We start from the raw sequence: 21,931 nt of genomic DNA, 5'->3' as shown, positions 1-21,931 counted from the left end.
TACAGAGAATAATCTTAACATAAAAAGCCACTGTCACTTCATCTCCCTTTCCCTCACGTACAACGGGCACCCCACTTGCTGGGAAGGGGGAAACAACCATCAAAACCCATCATGTAAAAGAACGAGGCAATGAGAATAACTTACGTCCTGCCATGAACTGTATGATCTGCTCCAATGACTCCAGGAGGGAAGACTTGGTCTGAAAGGTGATGTGGGCTTCAGCAAACAGATCAAAGATATAGCTGCCAAATAAGACAAGCAAAGTGTCAAATCTGACGAAAGAATACGGTTCAGACTTGAGAAGAAAGATTCAGATGCTCGTGTCACCTAGACAAAGACGTGAATGGGTTGTAGGCATCGCTGCTATTGCAAAATGTCCTGCGTATAGCACTTTCTTTCTCCTGCCAAGAAGATGGAAACTTCCACAATGACTGACCCATTTGCTGGCTCCTTTTTTATAAGTTTACCCCACCCACAGGTTATACTTGCTGAAGTCTTAGACAAAGAATCCACAGACTCTCCACCCAAATGTTAATCCTTTAGTGACTGTTCCAACAGAGGTCAGGGTGGTGAAGCACTGGCTCTGAATTCAGAGGGCTTGGGTTCAAATTGCATCTCGACAAATTACCACCTACGTGAACTTGGGCAAGTTCCTTTACCTCCCTAGCTCGGTTCTTATCTGTAAAATGAGAGTAATAGACTAGAAGTTTCTGAGTACCTTCCAAACCTAAATCCTGTATGATTTTACCTAAGTAACAAGTTTCCTAATCTACTGGCCTCTTGGCAACAAAAAAGTTTCTAGATTTTTCATACTATTACCTATAATTGTATTGTATTCAATATAATTAAAAACTGGATGGAAAGTCAAATAAGCTTATGTCCAACCTGTTCTATTTATATTGGATAAATGCAGTGTTTCCAAATGGTTCTTCAAATTTGCAAGCTTTCTCCTTCAGATTAGAACTATCAGGAAAAGCCATGGTGAAAAGAAAGAAATAAGCATAGACAAAGAGAAGGTTAAATTTTCTAGTGGCAGACAATATGAGGGTTTTTCCCGCAAGGTCCTATTCCAATGCCTTACAGTATCAGGGTTGGGCATCTCTGGATATCCAAAAGCTAAGCCAGTAGCAGAGAATAAGTTCTTTAGGTTCAGCCAGGCTGCAGAAGGTCCAAGTAACTAGCTCAGTCAAGTATGGAGGCCCCATGTTAACACAAGAAAAATGCTGAATGGTCCCCAGTCCTACCCTAAGCCCTTCCACTACTGAGGCAAAGGTAGTAAAGTGGTGACGAAGAGATAGGCAAAGGGTACCAAGAAACAGCTTTCATTCTGACTATATGTATCTATTTAGCTACTAGTAATTTTAAATTCCTGTCCAGTGGCACATTTAAAGAAATGAATTTTAATCAACCTTTAAATTTTAGCTATAAGCAAATATAGAAGACAAAAAGAAACTGCATCTACATGGAAAAATAAGTTAGGATAAAAATTGAATTCATCAATTGGGAAAACAACTCACTTTAAATTTCTTTTTTACCCATACTAAGCGAATTAAAAAGATAACAAAAGATAGAAAAAGTTGATGCTGAAAGGGCTATGGAAAGGCAAGAATATTGTTGATAGAGTTGTGAACTGGGGCAATGATTCTGGAAAGCAATTTGGAATTATGCTGGAAAAAATGAATAACGTGTCCAAATCCTTTGGTCCACAAATGCATATATTACTACCCTCCCAAGGACATCACAAAAAAAAGTCCCACATACATATTCATAATAGCAATTTTGGGGATAGAAAAGAAACAAATTAGTTGTCCATCAATTTGAGAATGGCTGGATAAATCTGCAGTATATGAAAAATGGAATGTTAAAACATCATAAGAAATGATTATGAAGAACTGAGAGAAGCGTGGGAAGACATATGAACCAGGTAAACAGTACTGTACAAACACTGACCCTAACAATTTAAACTAAAAGGGAAAAAACTAAACACTGCCTTACTGTCATGACTAAGGTTGGCCTTAGAGAAAAGTAGAGAAAATGCAACTCTCTTCACTGTAGGTCAGTAGAGAAAGATGACAATGCACACATTGTCAGACACGGTCAATTACTGATTAGTTTTGCTCTGCAGTTTTGTTTTTAAATTTTTAAAAATCTTCACCAAAAAGTCATCAGTTATTTGATTTCTATGTTGACTCTGAGACAGCATACATTCCAAAGAATGTATTTGTGGTAAGGAGTACTTTAAAAAAACTTTCTAGAACGGTTAGTTACCTAAGAGGAAGCCACCCTGATTCAAAGGCCTGGAGACAATCTATGAAATATAACATTTGGAAACGATGGAAAAATGTCTATGATATATTGAATTAGTTGGATAGAAGACAAAATGGCAAAGGAAGTATTATAATTTTGTTTCCTTCTTATAACATCTACAGTTCGAGGATAATCTTGGCCATCAGCTCTGGTCTCCATGACTTACATAATATTATAAATCATATTCAGGGTAAGAGGGGGCAGAAGAGTAAAGAGAAGGGAGACAGAAACAGAGACAGCCAGGGACCTAGCTGACACTGGGAAAACAAAACCTCAAGGAATTCACATTTCAAAGGAGAAGGAGAATAGATGACAGAATACCAGTGCAAGGCTACTGACAAGGAAATGGAGAAGTTCGGAAAGTGAATTGGGGGTAAAGTGAGTAGTCCTTTGTGAAATGATAGTTTGGGCTCAGAACTCAACAAGCCTTTGAGTGAACGTTGGGGCAGAGGAATTTCTAGAATAAGAAGGTTACAGACTAGGAAGTGTAGTCCAGAAAATGCAGAGTACTGGAATGTAACAATAATTTTGCACTGTATATCATTAAAAAGTATTTTTTCACATGTGGTCATCTGTATTTCGGTGCCTAGTACTGATGGCAAATATCTGCAAAAAAGCTACCATGCAAACAATTATAATTTATATACAACATCTGCTGGAGAAGATGAAGAGATATATAAATTCTACAAAATTAAATCAGCATGTACTAGGTAAGTTCAATGCAAAGGTGGACAAAAATAAGGATGTTGAAATGGGTTGGAAAATGTGATTCAGGAGTAAGGAATGAGAGAGGACAAAGTATTATAAAATTTATAAAAGCTTCACATATACAGATTAGGAATACTCTCATCAAGAAAAAAACTGGAAGGTGCAGAATACAGTAAACACCCAATTATATCACAAGTGAAACTGATTATATTGTAACAGATAATAACATATTACTAATATAGGAATGATTCCTGATTATGCTCAAAGGGCTTTAAAAGATTGCATGCCCTTTGATTCAGCAATACTACTACTGGGTTTGTACCCCAAAGAGATAATAATGAAAAATATTTGCACAAAAATATTCATAGTTATGCTCTTTTTGGTGGAAAAAAATTGAAAAATGACAGAGTATCCCTTGATTGGTGAATGGCTGAACAAGCTGTGGTATATGATGGGGACGGAATACTACTGGGCTGTAAGAAAGGATGATCTGGAGGATTTCTATATGAACTGGAAGAACTTTAATGAACTGATGCAGAGTGACATAAGCAGGACCAGAAGAACACTATACACAGAAAGTGAAACATTGTGGAACAATCCAATGTAATGGATTTTACTACTTTTATAATTATTACAATATAATTATATGCAATGCAATAATCCAGGACATTCCTGAAGGACTTATGAGAAAGAATGCTATCACATTAAGAAAAAGAACTATGGGAGTAGAAACACAAAAGAAAAACATAAGATTTACCATTTATCACTTGTATATATAGGTATACGAATTGGGGTTTTGGCTTTAAAAGATTGATCTATAGCAAAAATTAATAATATGGAAATAGATATCAAGTGATAACATTTGTACGACCCAGTGGAATTGATTGCTGGCTCTGGGAGGGGGGGAGAAAGAGGGAAGGGAAAGAAAATGAATCATGTAAACATGGAAAAATCCTCTCAAAATAAATAAATAAATAATTTGGAAAAAGGAGTGATTCCTGGAACAATTGTCTGTATATAGTCAAGCACCAATTTATAAGAGCAAAGGAAAGGTCATCATTAACAAAACTAGGGTGGGCAGCTGGGTAGCTCAGTGGATTGAGAGTCAGGCCTAGAGACAGGAGGTCCTAGGTTCAAATCCAGCCTCAGACACTTCCCAGCTGTGTGATCCTGGGCAAGTCACTTGACCCCCATTGCCCACCCTTACCACTCTTCCACCAAAGAGCCAATACACAGAAGTTAAAGGTTAAAAATAAATAAATAGATGTATATGTATATACACACATATGTTCATATATTAATTAATTAATTAATTAAAAATTTAAAAAATAAAATAAAAAACTAAGTTAGGGATTCCAAAGAAGGAAAAGTCACTACCACTGATCATAATGATTTCATACAGAAATTTAACTAATGTAAATCAATTGTCATAATGAAAAGACCAAAAAATTCTAAAAATAGTCTCAGTCAGCAAACACTCTCTTCTAGCCAAATGGAAATGGTAGTCAAGGTTAACACTATATAAAAAATAAACTTTATTGGTAAAATCTTTCAGAAAAAAGAGTGGTAGAAGATTCTGAGCAATATCACCTCAAAAAACAGTGAGAAGTAGAGGGGAAAACAGTGATGAGAGATCCAACTGAGCAAAGTCATCCCAAAGGCATTTAAAAGGATGAAATTGGCAGGCCAACAAATAGACAAAAAATTGAAAGAATCTGGAAAAGGTTTTTTTTAAAAAGATAACAATAACAAACTTGACCATCAAGGCCATTTAGATTCAAACATCAGATGTTAGGACACTAGATGTTTTTCTAGGAAGAAAAATAGCACCAAAGAAAACAAAGTTGTGAAAAACAGCTGAACTAATCAAGTATTTAAAGAGAGAGTGTAGGCGGGAGAAAACAATTTTGAGAGTATTTAAAGATTATCAAGTTATCTGAAGACAGGGATAATACTAAAGGCATGGAAAAAACCCTCAGATTTTACTATAAACACACACACACACACACGAAAGCACCAATAACTACAAGCCCATATACTTTTCTACCTATATAAAATTTTCATGAGAACAACCCACATATTTACCATGGCTATCCTTATTGAAGCTATTAGAATGGAATAGATGGAATTTTAATAGCAATATTCCATAGTAAATTACATCTTTACCATTATACAGTTGATCTAAAAAATTAAAGAACCCACTGAGAGTGAGCATCTATACTCAAATAGATCTGTGATTTTATAAATGAGCTCGCACCCTCCAGAGATGCAGACTGTAATCTGTCCACGTTGTGATTCTTGTCAAGGTCCTCCCACAAGTTCACCACAAAAAGACTCACCTCCAGGGTGATGAAGGTCTTCCTCATTTTCTCCTAACACTTCCAAGGACAACAACAGAACACTCTGGCTGTTCATAGCCCTATGACCAGACTATCTTTTCTTCCTGACACATACTTCCCAGAAAACATCTTTTACTCTTACTCTTTTATTATTTATGTGTTGCTGCCTGCACATACCATATACCTTTCCACTGGCTGCTGTGTAATCATTTCAATGCTTTGGAAACTGTTATACTTCACATATCACCACCACATAGCAACACTGGTTCTAAATGAATGTTAGTTTTAAAAAGATGAGCTTTTGTTTTTAAGAGCAGCTTGGGATTACTATCTCCCAAAGGCAATCCAATCTAGTCAGCTCTCCTCCATCTGTTCAAATCTACTTGTTGCCCATTTGCACTGACTGTCCCACATATGCATAATGTATAGATTGAGAGTTGTACATCCAAATGGATCTCACCATCTAGACAACAAACAATCTTCATATCTTCATCCATCTAGTCCTTCCTGAGTAGATGAGGGCCAAACTCTTGAGTGATTTCTTCTAAGAAGCTCAACAGTGTTCCAGGGTATGTGACATTGTGTTGGTTACATCAATATCAATAATCACATGAAAAACTATCCAAATAATCTAATAGAGATATGCAAGTTAAAACAGTTGTGAGATACAATCTTATAGCCATTAAACTGACAATGGTGGACATTATTGACCAAAGTCCTAATTATTATTGACAAAAAAGGCACATAGCAACCTTAACTATAATAATGAAAAACTGTAAACAACCTATGTGTCCAAGGTTTGGGGAATGGCTAAAAAAATGTTATATAAACACAATGACATAAGAAATGACAAATATTATGAATATAAAAAAATGCAATAAGACTTATATGATGAAATAAACCAAGCTAAGCAAAATCACATCATGATCCCTACCTATTACTATGTAAATTATAATACAAATAACAGTCAGATCCAACAGGAAATATATGGGACCATGTAACTAACCAACATTATGGAGGACTAAACATTTTCTACACCCATCACAACCTCTCAAGACTCCCTAAAATAATAATTATACACAAGAGATTAAAGTAATTGCAACCAAAATATTAATAAGATGTCTAACAAGATGACAACTTGACACATTAAGAGTATGGAAGGCCAAACCACCCCCCAAAACTAAAATAAAAATTAAAAAAAAAAGTAGAGGTCAATTTCCCAATCCTTTCTTATCCCTTTTAAAGTAACAATTTATTAATTTTTAAATTTGTTGTTAGTCAGGTTTGACTCTTCCTAATCCCCTTTGGGATTTTCTTGGCAAAGATACTGGGATTGTTTGCCATTCCTTCTCAAATGACAGATGAGGAAATTGAGGTAAACAGGATTAAGTGACTTTCCCAAGGTCACGGAGCTAGGAAGTATGAGAGGTCAGATTTGAACTCGGAAAGAGGAGTCTTTCTGACTCCTGGCCCAGCACTCTTTCCACTGAGCCACCTAGTTGTCCCAGTTCCTAATCCTGAATGTACTTACTTGGCAACCCCTTCCCCACCAACTCCCATGCTCTGGTAAGACGCCATAAATAAGATCCTCAGGTCATCCCTATGTACTGGGATTCACACCATAACAACCTCTCTGTGAGCACACCCTGCTGCATACCACCAAAAAGGCAGCTTTGCCCAACTCCCCTTCCCCTTTTTCCTATAGTTCTTCCCATTGTGAAGGTGGAAGCTTAGAAAAACAGAAGAGTATTCTGCCTGGGCCTGCTGATATAGCATCACAGTCAGAAAACTAAAGAACAGAGGGGATAGTGGCAGGGCTCTGGAAGGTGTAAGGTCTACACCAGGTCTAAGGAAAGGGGATTGTCATCCGTCTGAGACAAGCTTCTGTCCCCCAGGAGTTGCCTGGGGTAGTGAATGAGGAATATCTCAACGTAGGAGGAATCTGAGAAAGCTTTTAGGTCCAGTCCTAGAGGAATACACTACCAAAGAAGTCAGAAAGTGAGCAGTAGAAAAATATAAAGCAAAAAGACTAAAATTGCCAAAGATCTCAGGAGGAAGAAAATTCAATTAAAAACCTAGCGCATGAGCAGATAAATCCATAGAGAAGACATTAAAATAGAAGGGAAGATGGTCACCAGAGCATCTAACTAAGCCCAAACATTTTAGAATGAATATTATAAAACCAAGGAAATTAAACCAACACCTGAAGAAATAGAAGACCCTGTAGATTCCCAAGAGAGCTTGGGCCCAGAGCAGAAGCTTCTCAAATGGATCAAGAAAGAAATGAAGAGTTGTGAAAGCAGAATATATGGTCTACCCAGGAAAAATAACTGTCAGAATAGAAACTTGAATCTACAGAGACAAGACTTCTCAAATCAGATTCAACCAAGAAGCAAATAAAGCATTTCTTATAACTACTATTACCTGTACTCCGAAATTTATGAGAAAGAAAACTAGCCACATTCAGAAGAAGAACGGTGGGAGGAAAAACACAGAGGAAAAACAACTGCTTGAACACATCGGCTGATGGGGATATTATTGGGGATGAAGACACTAAACGATAACTCTAGTCCAACTGCCAATGATATGGAATTAGGTCTTAATCAATGATACATGTAAAACCCAGTGGAATTGTGTGTTGGCTACAGGGGGCTTAGGAGAGTTTGAGGAGAGGGAAAGAACATGAAAACATATAACTATGGCAAAATATTCAAAATAAAAATAAAATTTTAAAAAATGGAGCCAAAATTTTCTCCCCAGTAGAAGGTAATTTTCTATACAGGGCAACACAAGTGAAGGAGAGCAGTGTAAATATCTCAGCTGGATTTCTCCTGCTTCAACATGTGGGTGATCTGTCCCTTATGTAAGATTTGATGCCAATTTGGTGGCTGGAGGCTAGCCTACTTTTCTGGAAAAAAGTAAGCCACAAAAGCAAAAGATAAAGAGTTAGACAAATGTTTTAAAGAATGAAGGTGGATGAAATTTCTACTATTAACGAAAATACATTATTGAGAAGTGATCAACAGGGAAAGAAATCCAGTTTCCCGCCAGTTTTTTTTTTCCTTTTTCTTTTTTAAAGAACCCTTACCTTCTGCCTTGGAGCCAATACTGTGTATTGACTCCAAGGCAGAAGAGTGGTAAGGGTAGGCAATGGGGGTCAAGTGACTAGCCCAGGGTCACACAGCTGGGAAGTGTCTGAGGCCAGCTTTGAATCCAGGACCTCCCATGTCTAGGCCTGGATATCAACCCACTGAGCTACCCAGCTGCCCCCTTCCTGGGCTGTTTCAAAAGGAAAAGACAAACTAATGTGTGATATAGGAATAGAATTGAGAGACAGAAAAAAAACCAAACAAACCTGAAGAGATGTTCTGACCAATCAACTGACAAGTCTTTATTAAACTCCTACTATAGGGGGCAGCTGGGTAGCTCAGTGGACGGAGAGTCAGGCCTAGAGACGGGAGATCCTAGTTTCAAATCTGGCCTCAGACACTTCCCAGCTGTGTGACCCTGGGCAAGTCACTTGACCCCCATTGCCTACCCTTACCACTCTTCTGCCTTGGAGCCAATACACAGTATTGACTCCAAGACAGAAGGTAAGGGCCTCAAAAAAAAAAAAATAAATGAATGAATAAACAAACAAACAAACAAATAAATAAGTAAATAAACTCCTACTATGTACTGGGCACTGTGCAAGGTGATAGGGGTACAAGTACAAAGAATAAAACAGTCTCTTCAAGGAGCTTCCATTCTAATGCTGCAAGGCAAGGGTACAGTAAAACTATAAAGTAAATAAATATAAAATACCCCAAATAGCTAAACATCAGGTAGTTTGCGCAGGAAGATACTGGTATTTGGGGAAGTCAGGAAAGGCTTCATATAGAAGATATTGCCAGAGCTACGTCTTTTTTTGTTGTTGTTGTTTAAACCCTTACCTTCTGTCTTAGAATCAATCCTGAGTATCAGTTCTAAGACAGAAGAGCAGTAAGGACTAGGTAATGAGGTGACTTGGCCAGGTCTACATAGGAGGAAGCATCTGAGGTAAAATCTGAATCCATGTCCTCCTGATTCCAGGTCTGGCACTCTATCCACTGAGCCATCTAGCTGCCCCTCGGGCTATATCTTAAAGGGAGAAAGAAGTTCTCTGAAGTGAAGTACATTCTAGACATAAAGGAGAGACAGTTTGACTGTACTGTAAAGTGGGTAAGGGTATAACCCAATGAGCTGGAAATATGGGATTATAAATCTGGAAGACTGGAAGGATGGTTGTGCCTTTGGAGGAAACAGGGATGTTTAGAAGAGAATGTGTGTGTGTGTGTGTGTGTGTGTGTGTGTGTGTGTGTGTGTGTGTGTGTGTGTGTGTGTGTGAAGAGTTAATAAGAAAAATAACGGTCACATGAAAAAACAAAAACATATTTATTAAGCACCTGCTGAGTGCCATGTACTATACTAGATTCTCGGGATACAAATATAAAAGTGAGATGGTCCCTGACCTCAAGAAGCTTTCATTCTCATTGGCTCAAGGCTTAGAGGAAGAGGTAGCCAGAAAAGGAGTCTGAGGTTGGATTGTCAGGAGATAGTGAGTAGTTATAGGGCAATCAACAGACCCTTTTCTGAAGCAATGACAATTTTGATTTGATTACTTATTGTTCCCAGAATATAATGGAAAACATGTGGGTGGGGAGGCAAGAAATGAAGGGAAATGCCAATAACTAGGAAGATAAGTCTGGGCTGGATAAAGCGAATGGGTGAGATTGGTTTGTAGTTAACTGGCCTCCATTAGAATCCCGTCTGTAATCATTCTATTGTATTAGGCCAAAGGTGGGATGGTTTTTAGGGACTGACCTCTTAGCCATTTGCTCTTTGAGATCTAAATCTCCAAACAGAAATATAAGGGAATCCATCCTAATTGAGCGTTACAATACAAAATGCAGAACCCTAAAACATGAACCTCCATAGCTAGGACTTACCTTCCAGGTTTAGTCATGCCAGTGTTATTTCCTGGAAGCTCAATGGCATCAATTACACTTTCCAGCTTAAGAAGAATTACTGCCAAGATAAGCAAAAGAAAGAATGAGGAAAAATCCAGGTAAAAGCTGCTATGCAAGCGTCATAATTCCCTTTAGGCAGGTCCACACACATACCTCCAAGCTCTATACATGATATAAGCAAGTTCTCATATTTCTATGGTGTATAAAAGGAAGAAATGAAAGAAAAAAAAAAAGAAAGCAGACTCTCACTGACACTCAAGACACCCAAACATCCAAATAATTGCGTAAAAGTCAAACAGTAAAACCTTGCTTCCTGTCTTTAGGCCAAGTGACATCACAGAAGTGCTCGATGAATACCCTCACTACCTCAACCACGCCTCTGCAGATCTCTGAACAAAAATGTGGTCTTTGTCTTCCTAGGTGAAGTCCAGAGATCCTTTCAGCTTTGCTCTAAGGAAAAATCTCAGTCTAAATAGCACTAGCAGCTCCCATTCTCCCAAAGCTGGCCTGATACTTTGCTTCCTTTGAAATTCGGATAGTCATTTTTTATTTTCTTTTAAAAAAATGTTTTATTGATGCTCTTTGTCTTTACATTAGTCGTTTAAAGAGTGGGGAGTGGGGACTAGAGAGGGAATGCCTTTCCCCCTTTCAGATTGAATATTCCATTGAACAAAGTAAAACAAACACAACCACTCAATGATAACCATACCTAAAAGTATAAATATTCTGTTCTAGTCCCCAAACTCTAGGCACTGGCATTAAGGAGAAGTATTCCATTATCTCTTTCCTGAAGCAATCATTGTTTGTTTGTTTTTTTAAGTTACTAAAGAGTTCAACTTCAAATGATCCTCTCATTTATATTTTTGTACTCTCTGTATATGTTGTTCTTTATGTTCCGCTTACTGCATTCTGTATTAGTTCATACAAATTTCCCCAAGGTTCTGAATTTCTCATATTCCTCTTTTACTACATATTTTTATTACTATGTTTTTTATTACACTATATTCATATGTCACAGTTTTGTAAATCATTTCCCAGATGCCATTCGCTCACTTTGTGCATAATTCTTGGCTACCACAAAGAGGGCCACTGTGAATATTTTGATATATTTGGAATCTTTTTTCTCTTTCACCTCTTTGAGCTATATACCCATTGGCAGAATCAGTGGATCAAAGGGATGTATAGTCACTTTGACTGCAAAATTCCAAGTTAATGTCCAGAATGATTAGACTAATTATAGTTCCACCACTAAATGTTTATTGATGTATTTGTCTTCCAGAGGCATTCTCAAACATTTTCATTCTCTTGTGTGTTTTGTCATCTTTGCAAATTCACAGGATATAGTGAAAACACAAGAGTTGTTTTAATTTGCATTTCTCTAGTAATTAATGATTTAAACATATTCTTATACAATCATTTAGAGTTTATAAAATTCATATGAAAACTGTTCACATCCTTTGACCACTTGTCTACTGAGGAATGATAGCAGTGTTTTTTTTTTTTGTTTTTTTTTTTAAACCCTTGTACTTGGTGTATTGTCTCATAGGTGGAAGATTGGTAAGGGTGGGCAATGGGGGTCAAGTGACTTGCCCAGGGTCACACAGCTGGGAAGTGGCTGAGGCCAGGTTTGAACCTAGGACCTCCTGTCTCTAGGCCTGACTCTCACTCCACTGAGCTACCCAGCTGCCCCAGCAGTGTTTTATGTATATCAATTTACAAATATTCTGGATATCAGATTTTTAATCAGTGAAGTTTGGTGCAAATTTCTTCCCCCACTTGACAGTTTCTTCTCTTTCTTCAATGATTTTATTTGTGCAAAAACTTTTAAATTTTATATAATTATGACTAGTTTATCTTTTATGAATTCCTCTATCCCTTGTTTGGTTAAGAATTCTGCCCTCCCTTACTATAATTGTGAAAAGTACTTCCTTCCATTCTCAAATTTTTCTTTGATGTCACCTTTTTATATTCAGGTCATGTATCTAGTTTGAGCAACTGGGGATATATGATGTAAAATGATGGCCTAATTTCTACCAAACTATTTTCCATTTTTCTTAGAAATTCTTGTCAAAAAGGAAATCCTTCATCCAAGTAACTTATGATATTGAGTTTGCCAAATACCATGTTACTATTTTGTTCCACTAATCTATTTTTCTGCTTTTTAACCATTACAAATAGTTTTATGATTACTGCTTTATAATATAACTTTCCTTATTTACATCCCTTGAGATTCTAAACCTTTTGTTCCTCCAAGTGAATTTTGTTACAGTTCTGTCTTATTCTATTAGGTATCCCTTTGGTTGATTGATTTAAGCATTAAATTTGTAATTAACTTAAGTAATATCATTCTTTTATTATATTATACTATCAGCAGTGAATATCTTTCCAAAGATTTGTCTTCCGTTATTTCTGTAGTTATATATCTATAAATTTTGTACGTGTCCTGGTAGGCTAATCCCTAGATATTTTAGTCATTTAGTAGTTATTTTGAATCTAATTTCCTTTAATATTTTCCAGGTTAGTACTGTATGATGATAATTTTTATGGATTTATTTTGTAACCCTGCTACCTCACTTTAAACTATTAATTATATTTATTAGTTTCTTCAGTGATTTTTTTGGAGTGTTTTACGTATACCATCATGTCACCTACAAAGAGGAATAATTTTGTTTCCTCTTTGTCAATCTTTGTAATTTTATTCTCTTGTTACTCTAACTAGACTAGAATTATGCAAAAATTATGGGTAGAAGTTCCTCTTAAAGGGTTTTAACCAAAAAGTTTTAAGTTTAGCCTTCCAACTAACATTTCTATACAGTTTAGTTTCTTAGAAAGAGAGGCAGTATGGGAAAAGTTAGACTTACTTTTTACCTTAGCTATATCTTCAAGCTCCATATTCAGACCTGTATAAAACAAGAAAACCAATGTAGAGTCAGTATGTGATCCTATTGACAATCAGGGAATCTTATATTAGATGTAGATTTGGTCTCTGCTAATCTTCTTTCCCCATTCTATGTCAGAGAACAGAAGTCAAAAATCAGAGTTGAATAATGAACCTGTCTAAAACAGGTACAGTTGAGATATGAGACTGCTAACTGAAAAGTTCATACCATCCATTCTTACCTACAGTACTCCGAAAGAAAGAGATGCAAAGGACTTTGGAAGTGTCCAAAATTACTGATAATATATACATACAAACATACATATATACACACATATATTATACATATATATGTATCTCTTCCCATCACAACTTTCCCCATTGCAGTTTTGATATATCATGGGTTTGTATAAGAAATTAAATGGGAATTTTTTGAGAGTTTTGCAGAAGCTGCAGATGACATGAAGTCTAGCAGACAACACAGAAAAAGTTTAGAATCTCAAAAATGCATAAAATATATGTATAATATCAACATAGCGACCAAATACTTAATCCAAATTTTCCAATAAGGTATTATAAATACCCCATAAAAGAAAAAGAAAAAAAAATTCAGACACCTTCTCTAGCACAAAGAGAGGGCCAAAAAATTTTATTCGGATTTTGTACCACACACACGCGCACACATGTACAAACACACACACATACTCTCTCTCTCTTTCTCTGTCTCTGTCTGTCTTGGAATTTGAGATGCTGATTCCTTTTTAAGGAAGGCTGTTTTTACCACAGTGGATACAAGTTTAAACAGAACATGGTTCTACTTGACTAGAAGTTGGATCTGCTAACTTCTTGGGGACCCAGATTATCAGAAAGCTCATTTTAATATAATGGAAATCCTTTTTATTCTAGTTTCAAGAAGCTTAATCCTTTATTACATTCCTCAAAAAATCTTGTTTCTTGAGTTCCCTGGTCTCACACCTACCTGAATTGTCAAGTTCCATGTTGAACTGTGCATGAATCTCATTTTGCTGTAGCAATTTTGTCTGTTCTTCTAACACCTGATTTATAGCATCCAAGCCAGATGCCAAGTCAAAGGGAGTCAGGTCAAATGAAGCTGATTCTTCGCATACCTTTTCCTGAGAGGTGAAGAAACCCAAGTTAAAAGCAGCACTAGGAGGGAAGGCTAAATACACTTTGACTCTGAGCAGTTCTAAAAGTAGTGAGGCCAGAATAATTTACTAGTAGACTCCTAAGTCAGACAAGCAGGATATGTCTGTGTTTACTCAGGTAAATAAAACAAAGGAAATTAAAAGCTCAGGAGAAATATGGCCAAATCCCTAAATAAAAACAAACATGACACTAACCTTGCCATAGACTAGTTGTTAAAAATGGGAATACCTTGGAATCTCCTATATCTTGGGCTCCATAGCTGTTCTGTGCAGTCAGAGATAAAATAATTAACATATTCCCATGAAGCAGCACAGATGCTTTGAAGCCAACTTCCTTTCAAATAACAATAATAATAAAAACTAACATTGTGATAGAACTTTAAGGTTTGCAAGGCATTTTACTTTTATAATCTCATTTGATCCTCAAAACAACTCTATGAGGTAGGTGCTATTATTATCATCCCCATTTTAGAGATGAGGAAACTGAGGTTTAGCATAATTCTTTGAGATTTGAACTCAGTTCTTCCTGTCTCCAAGTTTACTGATCTATCGACACTAACAAAGAAAAGTATCTGACTAAAAACTCCTTACTTATTATGCCTTTATGTCATGCCTTCTGATTAGCTCCTCATGAAAACAATTAAAAAATACAGGGGATATGAGTTCAGTATTGAACATTCACTAATGAAACTCATGAGCTTTATGCAAGACAACTAATAATCAGATAACCTTAAAGAGATGAGCCTTAAAGGCCCTCCCAAAACCTGGATAGAATCTCCCCAACCCCAACATCCAAAACGTAGATACCCAAAACATAGATCTCCAAAGTCATAGTCCAATCTCTGCTTGAACATTTCTAGTTATAAGAAATTCATTATATCATATGGCAGGCCTTTTCATTTTCAGTTTTAGCTCTAATTTTTAAGATGTTCTTTTCTATATTGATCATTCATCCTTTCATTCAGGGGATCCTCATTCTGAACTCTGATGAAAGCAAGTGTAAGGATTAGGTCTTGAAACATATTTCGGGAACCATTTCCATTCAGTAGGCTTTAAAAGTCATGATTCCTTGTGGTAGAGTTTTCCCTGTTCCCCAAAACCAATGGCCTTGAGAACAAAAACAGTGTTTGCTTGCAGGACTAATGTTAAAGAAATGTTATAAAATAAGGAAATGACAGAATTGACTTGCTAATTTTCAAATGCCACTGCCCCCAAAAGAGAGGAAAAAAAAATCTACCTATTGCAACATAATTCCAAGACTCAACCATATATATACCTTAATGAAACAAATTCTGTTACACTGTTAGTAGGATAGCAAAACGGCTTCCAAGAGACTTCCAGCAATCTGGCATTGTACAATAAAAGCCACAAAACTGGCCATATATTTTACCCCAGCTGATGTGACTCTATCCAAGTAATGTTATTAGGAAAAAAGAAGGCCCTACCATACACAAATATTCCAGCTACCTCCTATGGTTCCTTCTACCTCGAATGGTTGAGAAATAGCTAAGTAAATTACGTTAATATAATACATATAATACTATGTCATAAGAAGTAGCAGACATGAAGAATATAAAGAAATACAGAAAGACCAAAATAAAGCTGACTACAATCATATGAATAAAAACCAACAAAGGAAACCAGATTTTAATGTGCCAAGACTCATTCCCTTATCCCTCCTAAATAGTCTAGCAAAGAACAACTTATCAGTCTACATTTAAAAAGGAGATGATAGAGGGCAGCTAGGTGGTTCAGTGGATTGAGAACTGGAGTTTAAATCTGGCCTCAGACACTTCCTAGCTGTGTGACCCTGGACAAGTCACTTAACCCCTATTGCCTAGCCCTTACTACTCTTCTCCCTTGGGACAATACACAATATTGATTTTAAGAGAGAAGGTAAGGGTTTAAAAAAAAAGAGAAAAAAAGGACTTGATCTAAGTTTATGGGAAATCCAATCCAATATATGACAAGGGAGAAGAATATCATCGGACTGGAAGAAAGAGATCATCAGATCAGATGTGGACAACACTAATTCATGGAAAGGGTAAATATAAAGAAACCTAGAAACTTACCACATTGTGAGCTTCATCAAAGATCACCACTGTCCCTTTCAGGTCAATGTTGTGGGCCCTTCGTGTCTGCAAAAGAAAAGTTAAGGAAAGGGATGCATGAGGCAGGAGGTAGACAGAACAGATGCTAAATCCAATCACCCATGGGCAATTGTAAAAGGCTCTTGTGGGAAAAGTGTGTTCAAATGGTGAGGACTGACTAGTCTTTCAGAATAAATGGTATTTGCATTGGGGAAGCAGAAAAATAAGAAAGAAAACTGACAAGGCTAAAACCTTTAGCAAGAACTCAAGAGGCACATGTGTGCACTGTGCCTGGAGCAAGCACCCTGGCTTCCCCCCCTGCCTTCATTGGCCTCTTACTGTTACCAGAAGATGGCAGGGTTTTCCCTTCTTCTGCTCTTAGAGGAAATGAAGTTTCAGAAAGCATCTTGAACCAAATGAGGCAAAGGTTTCCCTTCTGCTTAGTTATCAAACACTCAAGAGTCCTTTGGGCAAAACAATTATTTGAATTTGTGGCACTGCTCGTGCTGCCATTAAGTGACTGATGTACTGAAGCCTCTGTTGGACACAATCCTGGATTCCTGACAAATAGTAAAGTCCGCCTGGTCCACTGCTGCTCTCACAGGATTTCAGAGTTTATTACTCTTGTTCTGTTCTTTGTGGCAACAATGCCTTTTGCCAAGACAAAACGTGTAACCTGAAATATCCCTTTTCTTTTACCTTTGACACTAGCTTAAATCACTAAACGTCGATTAGGAAATAAGTACTCATACAAATGATGAAGCATTACCTTGGAGTCCAACAGATAATTGTATGGCATAAAAATGATGTCTGCTTGCTGCTTTAGTGTCCGAGATAAATAGTAAGGGCAGACTCTGTTTAAAATGAAAGACAAGGTATCAGCTATTAATACCCTTCACAGAAAGATGAGACTGTACTTTTCTTTTCTTGATTACTCTTACCCTCTAGAGTTCTCAGGAGAAAATAAGGAGAGGTAGCTAGGAGGCTCAGTAGACAGAGCCAGGCCTAGAGATAAGAGATCCTGGGTTAAAATCTGGCCTCAGACACACTTTCTAGCTGTGTGATCCTAGGCAAGTCATTTAACCCCAATTGCTTAGCCCTGACCACTCTTCTGTTTTAGAACTGATACTAAGACAGAAGTTAAAGGTGAAAGAAGAAAAGGGTAAGGGCAGGGGGCCAGGGTAGGGGCAGAGGTGGGGGGAGGGGAGGGGAAGATTTGTAAAATGGATTAACTACTTGGATAAGGAAACTCCCTTTACAAATACAAACTAGTACATTCTCTGCAACTTCAAGTTGACTAGAGCAAGGAGAGGTCATGACACTGTCAATGGGTAGAATGGGTATATTAGTCTTAAAAACAGATGGTTGCCAGGAGGGACAAAAGTCTAGCCTGTAGGTGCTTCCAAATGTCAAGAGATCATATAAAGGGAGAAGAACTGAAAAGCCAAGTAGATTAAAAGTAACATTTTAGTTTTCTCTAATAGGGATCCAAGAACAATACTGGCCATCCCACTGAGTCTGTAACACTCTGAGACCTCTAAATAATGTGGTTGCAACTTTACAATTCTCAATCTTCTTTCTAAAGAGCTTTATTTGCAAGAAGGCAAACTAAGGTTCAATGTGATTAGGTAACATTAATCTCTGGCTGATAATCCTCAATGTTGCTTTCTGAGATAGTCGAGACTCCACATATCCCTGAGGGTTACTACTCAACAATAAAATCTGGTCCCCTCAGATTAAGAAGTCTCAAGGGACAGCTGGGTGATTCAGTGGGTTGAGAACCAGGTCTAGAGATGTGAGGTCCTGGGTTCAAATCTGGACTTGGTTGTATGACCCTGGGCAAGTCACTTAACCCCCATTGCCTAGCTCTTACCACTCTTCTGCTTTAGAATACACAGTAATGATTCTAAAACAGATGGTAGGAGTTTGGGGGGGGGGGGGGGGGAAGAAGTCCCACCACACTCAGGAACATTAGCAAAAACCAAAATAGGGTCAGAACTGGCAGAGGGTCTGGGCTGCAAGTTGGAAATACCTCTGAGAAGACTCATGTGGGAGCCTACACAACTCCAGTGGCTCTTTGTCAACTTCAGATCATTGGTACAAAATCCATTATCTATATAATAGTGCTCATTCTAGGCCTCATACAAACAAGACCATAAGGTAGGCACTGGGAATTGTGTGAAGGCTCAAGTCAGATGGCTTTCCTCTGCTTCTCACAAAGCTGAACAGAGAAGGGAGGAGGAGAGCAAAGCTGGTGTGTTTGTTTCCACTTTTTACCTGTGCTTTACACTTTTGTTACCTGTGCTTGTTTCCACTTTTAACCAAATCTTCAATATCCAAGATAGAAGTGACCAACTCCTTCTCTGTGCTCTTCTCTGTAAGAATAGAGACAAGAATGAATTAAAAAGTATCTTTTTTCCCCACAGAAAGGTTTCATGAGTTCTTGAGTCAATTCTCAAGCCCCAAGGACACAGATCATCCTATAAACTGGGCAGTGCAGCTTTCCAATAGCAAGGTACTCTGGGATTATACTTGGGGCAAAAATATAACACCTGGCATTTTATAGACTGTCAGCACAATTAGAACTCCCCTGGAGAAGCATCAGGAGCATCAGTGAAAGCCAGAACAAAGAATAGGCACATCGTGTACCTTAGCATGAGTCCTCCCAACCTAGGTCATGTAGCTCTTATCAAAACTCAGAGTCAGATGCCAACTAGGCACTAGAGAGGACACTAAGCCATTCTTTCTACAGAGTAACCAAGGAAGCAGAGTAGCCAGCTGCTACCCACCCCCATCCCCAGGCGTTTCCTCCCCCTAGGAAGGCAGAGATGCCAGTGGTCTTAGCCTTGGATGATGGAGTAGGCAATTGGAAAGTAGCTGAGATTCTCTGACGGTAAACAGACTTATCTTTTCCCCAGTCATTACCCCTCATTCAATCTGACAGATAACCTTCACCTTTTTAGCCTATCAAGGAGACAGCAGTGGCAAGGAACGGGCGATCTTGCACAATCTTAATTTAAGCAAACCTCTAGAGACAGTCCTCAGCCAGAATGAGCAGTGAGGCTGCAAGATGGAGATAATTCACTTCTTGATTTGTCCTCTCCTACCAATTAAAATAAATTTTGTTCTCTTTTAATGTAAAAACAAAAAGTCAGGTTGAGAAGCAATTTAATAGAAGAGTTTAAGGAACAATTAAAATATGTAGCCATAACCAGAACTAAATGGAATCAGAGAGATGGAGTTAGCCACACAGCAGTTTGAGGATGCCTAGAATCCATACTATCCAAAACCTGACTGGGAACAATCCCAGGGATTCAGAAGGGACTTGAGGAGGACCAATCTACCACAAAGAAATAGCCTTGCCACAAAGAGAACAAAAATGCAAAAGGCCTATGATCTGTCTTTAGACAAAAAGCTGAGGGGAAAGTGTAGAAAGAGTCAATCCAGCAGAGATCCAACTAGTCTAACAAAAGAGGCAAAATCATTGTGGAAAAGCAGAGAACAAATCTCAGAAAAATGTGCATATTGGTAAGATTTTTTAGATGTATGTATTTATTATTATTAGATTATATATAAGTATATTTATGAAATTTATAATATTTTTATTATTATATTTATGCACAAATATTTATTAAATTATGTAGTCATTTTGAACAGTCAGGAGAGAGGAGGAACAGACTTGGTAAAATATAGTGATGAGAAAAGAAGGTTGATTCAATGATCTTGACTCTGCTATTTATTTTTAAACACTCTCTGTCTTAGTGACAATTCTAAGACAAAAGACCAAGGGCTAAGCAATAAGGGTAAAATGACTTGCCCAGGTCATATAGCTAGGAAGTATCTGAGGCTAGATTTGAAAACAGGTCCTTCTGACTCTAGGTCTGGTGCTTTATAAACTGTGCTACTTAGCTTCTCCTGGAACCTGCCATCTTTAATCTCAGCTTTCTCTACCATTGCCAATAGGTGGAGATCATCCGAGGCCAAGTACAAGAACAAAAATTTTGAACTGAGAAAGCTCTCCATCTGGGAGAACTATGGTTAGGTAAGCCACCTGAAAAATGCTTGTTCTTTCTGTGAGCAATGGAAACCAGGCATTGAAACAAGCTACCACGGATTCAAAGTGAAACACCTCACCGTAATTTCTAGGTCATTATGGGCCCCTCAGTGGGGGCTGGCAATTACAAGAAGGTACCAACCAGCCCACGACTGCCTAGCCGATCTTTCTTTTTCCATGAGAATTCCTCTGAGGGAGGCCTGAGCCCTTTAAAACAACAGTCCCTCCCCCATCAGAAATGTGGCATAGGCTTTCCAGGTATTTCCTTAGCACAAGTGTAGCTAGAATTTACGTGGCACTTAGAGGTTCACAAAGCACTTTTTATCTCTACTATCTCACTAAATCAGTGAGTTCTCTCATTTGACCTATTCTATAACCAAGGACTACTGCTCTAAATTGCCAGAATAAGCAAACACTTGTTACATCTTACAGGAGCACTTGCTCTCACTGAAGAACCAATCCCTCTGCTCCTGCAGAGCATGGGGGGCCCCAAACATCCATGTCTAAAGCTGATGAAATAGGGAGACTAGGGAAAGGGAGAGACAAGGCAGCAAGAGGAGAGAGAGGCATCCATTCAGCGACGCCATAGCAACAGCAGCAGCCAATTGGCATGCTGTGTACCAGAGCTCAGCCAGAGAGGCCAATGCAGAGCCTTCCTGTTAAGAGTTGCTGTTTAACCCTGGCTGGCAAACTCCCCCGGCTAGAGTTCTTTCCCTTTATAATTTAAGATCAGCTAATCACAGAAGCAACTAACACCAGATCAAGAAGGGCCATCTCCTAGAAATGCTCAAAACAAAGTGCTTTCTGAAAACAGCTCTCTACTTGGCAAGAAATAGAAAGATCTAATGTGGCTTTCCTTGTTCCAAATTACTCACTATTGCTGTGGATGGACAAGTTAGCTCAGAGAGCTCATAAATATGAATGTGAGCTGGGATATGGGAGTGTTTTGATAGCACCAGAAACTTCAGGCCATGGACAGTAAGCTTGCTCCAACAAAACAGACTGCCTGGGAGATGCCTTCAATAAGAAGTTTAACATTTAAGAAAAAGGAGCCAGGCCTAGAGACCTAGAGTCTTAGGTTCAAATGTGGCCTCAGATACTTCCTAATTAGGTGACCTTGGGCAAGTCACTTAGCCCCCCCATTGCCTAGCCCTTACTGCTCTTCTGCCTTGGAAGCAAAATACAGTATTAGTTCTAAGATAGAAGGTAAAGATTTAAAAAAAAAAAACAAAACAAGGGAGCCAAAGGGGCAAAGATCATGGGCAGCTAGGTAGCTCAGTGGATAAAGCACTGATCCTACAGTCAGGAGGACCTGAATTCAAATGTGACCTCAGATACTTACTAGCTGTGTGACCCTGCCCAAGTCACTTAACCTTGCTTGCCCTGGCTTAGCAAATGAAA

The 21,931-nt window shown here is 38.0% G+C and overlaps 1 protein-coding gene across 1 annotated transcript in view; it reads right to left on the bottom strand.

Annotated features, from left to right (window-relative positions):
- RTEL1 (regulator of telomere elongation helicase 1) overlaps positions 1-21,931 on the bottom strand; it is a 109,102-nt gene that overhangs the window by 73,668 nt on the left and 13,503 nt on the right. The window contains exons 6-12 of the mRNA XM_044663881.1: positions 18,776-18,851; positions 17,246-17,330; positions 16,459-16,524; positions 14,200-14,353; positions 13,204-13,242; positions 10,322-10,400; positions 145-242 (exon numbers count right to left, since the gene is read on the bottom strand). Coding sequence (XP_044519816.1) covers positions 145-242; positions 10,322-10,400; positions 13,204-13,242; positions 14,200-14,353; positions 16,459-16,524; positions 17,246-17,330; positions 18,776-18,851 — 597 coding nt within the window. The remainder of the gene's footprint in view (positions 1-144; positions 243-10,321; positions 10,401-13,203; positions 13,243-14,199; positions 14,354-16,458; positions 16,525-17,245; positions 17,331-18,775; positions 18,852-21,931) is intronic.

Source organism: Gracilinanus agilis, chromosome 2 (assembly GCF_016433145.1).
Source record: "Gracilinanus agilis isolate LMUSP501 chromosome 2, AgileGrace, whole genome shotgun sequence".
In the NCBI taxonomy this organism is placed as follows: domain Eukaryota; kingdom Metazoa; phylum Chordata; class Mammalia; order Didelphimorphia; family Didelphidae; genus Gracilinanus; species Gracilinanus agilis.
The sequence above is the reverse complement of the archived record's forward strand: the minus strand, read 5'-3'. Positions and strand labels throughout refer to the sequence as shown.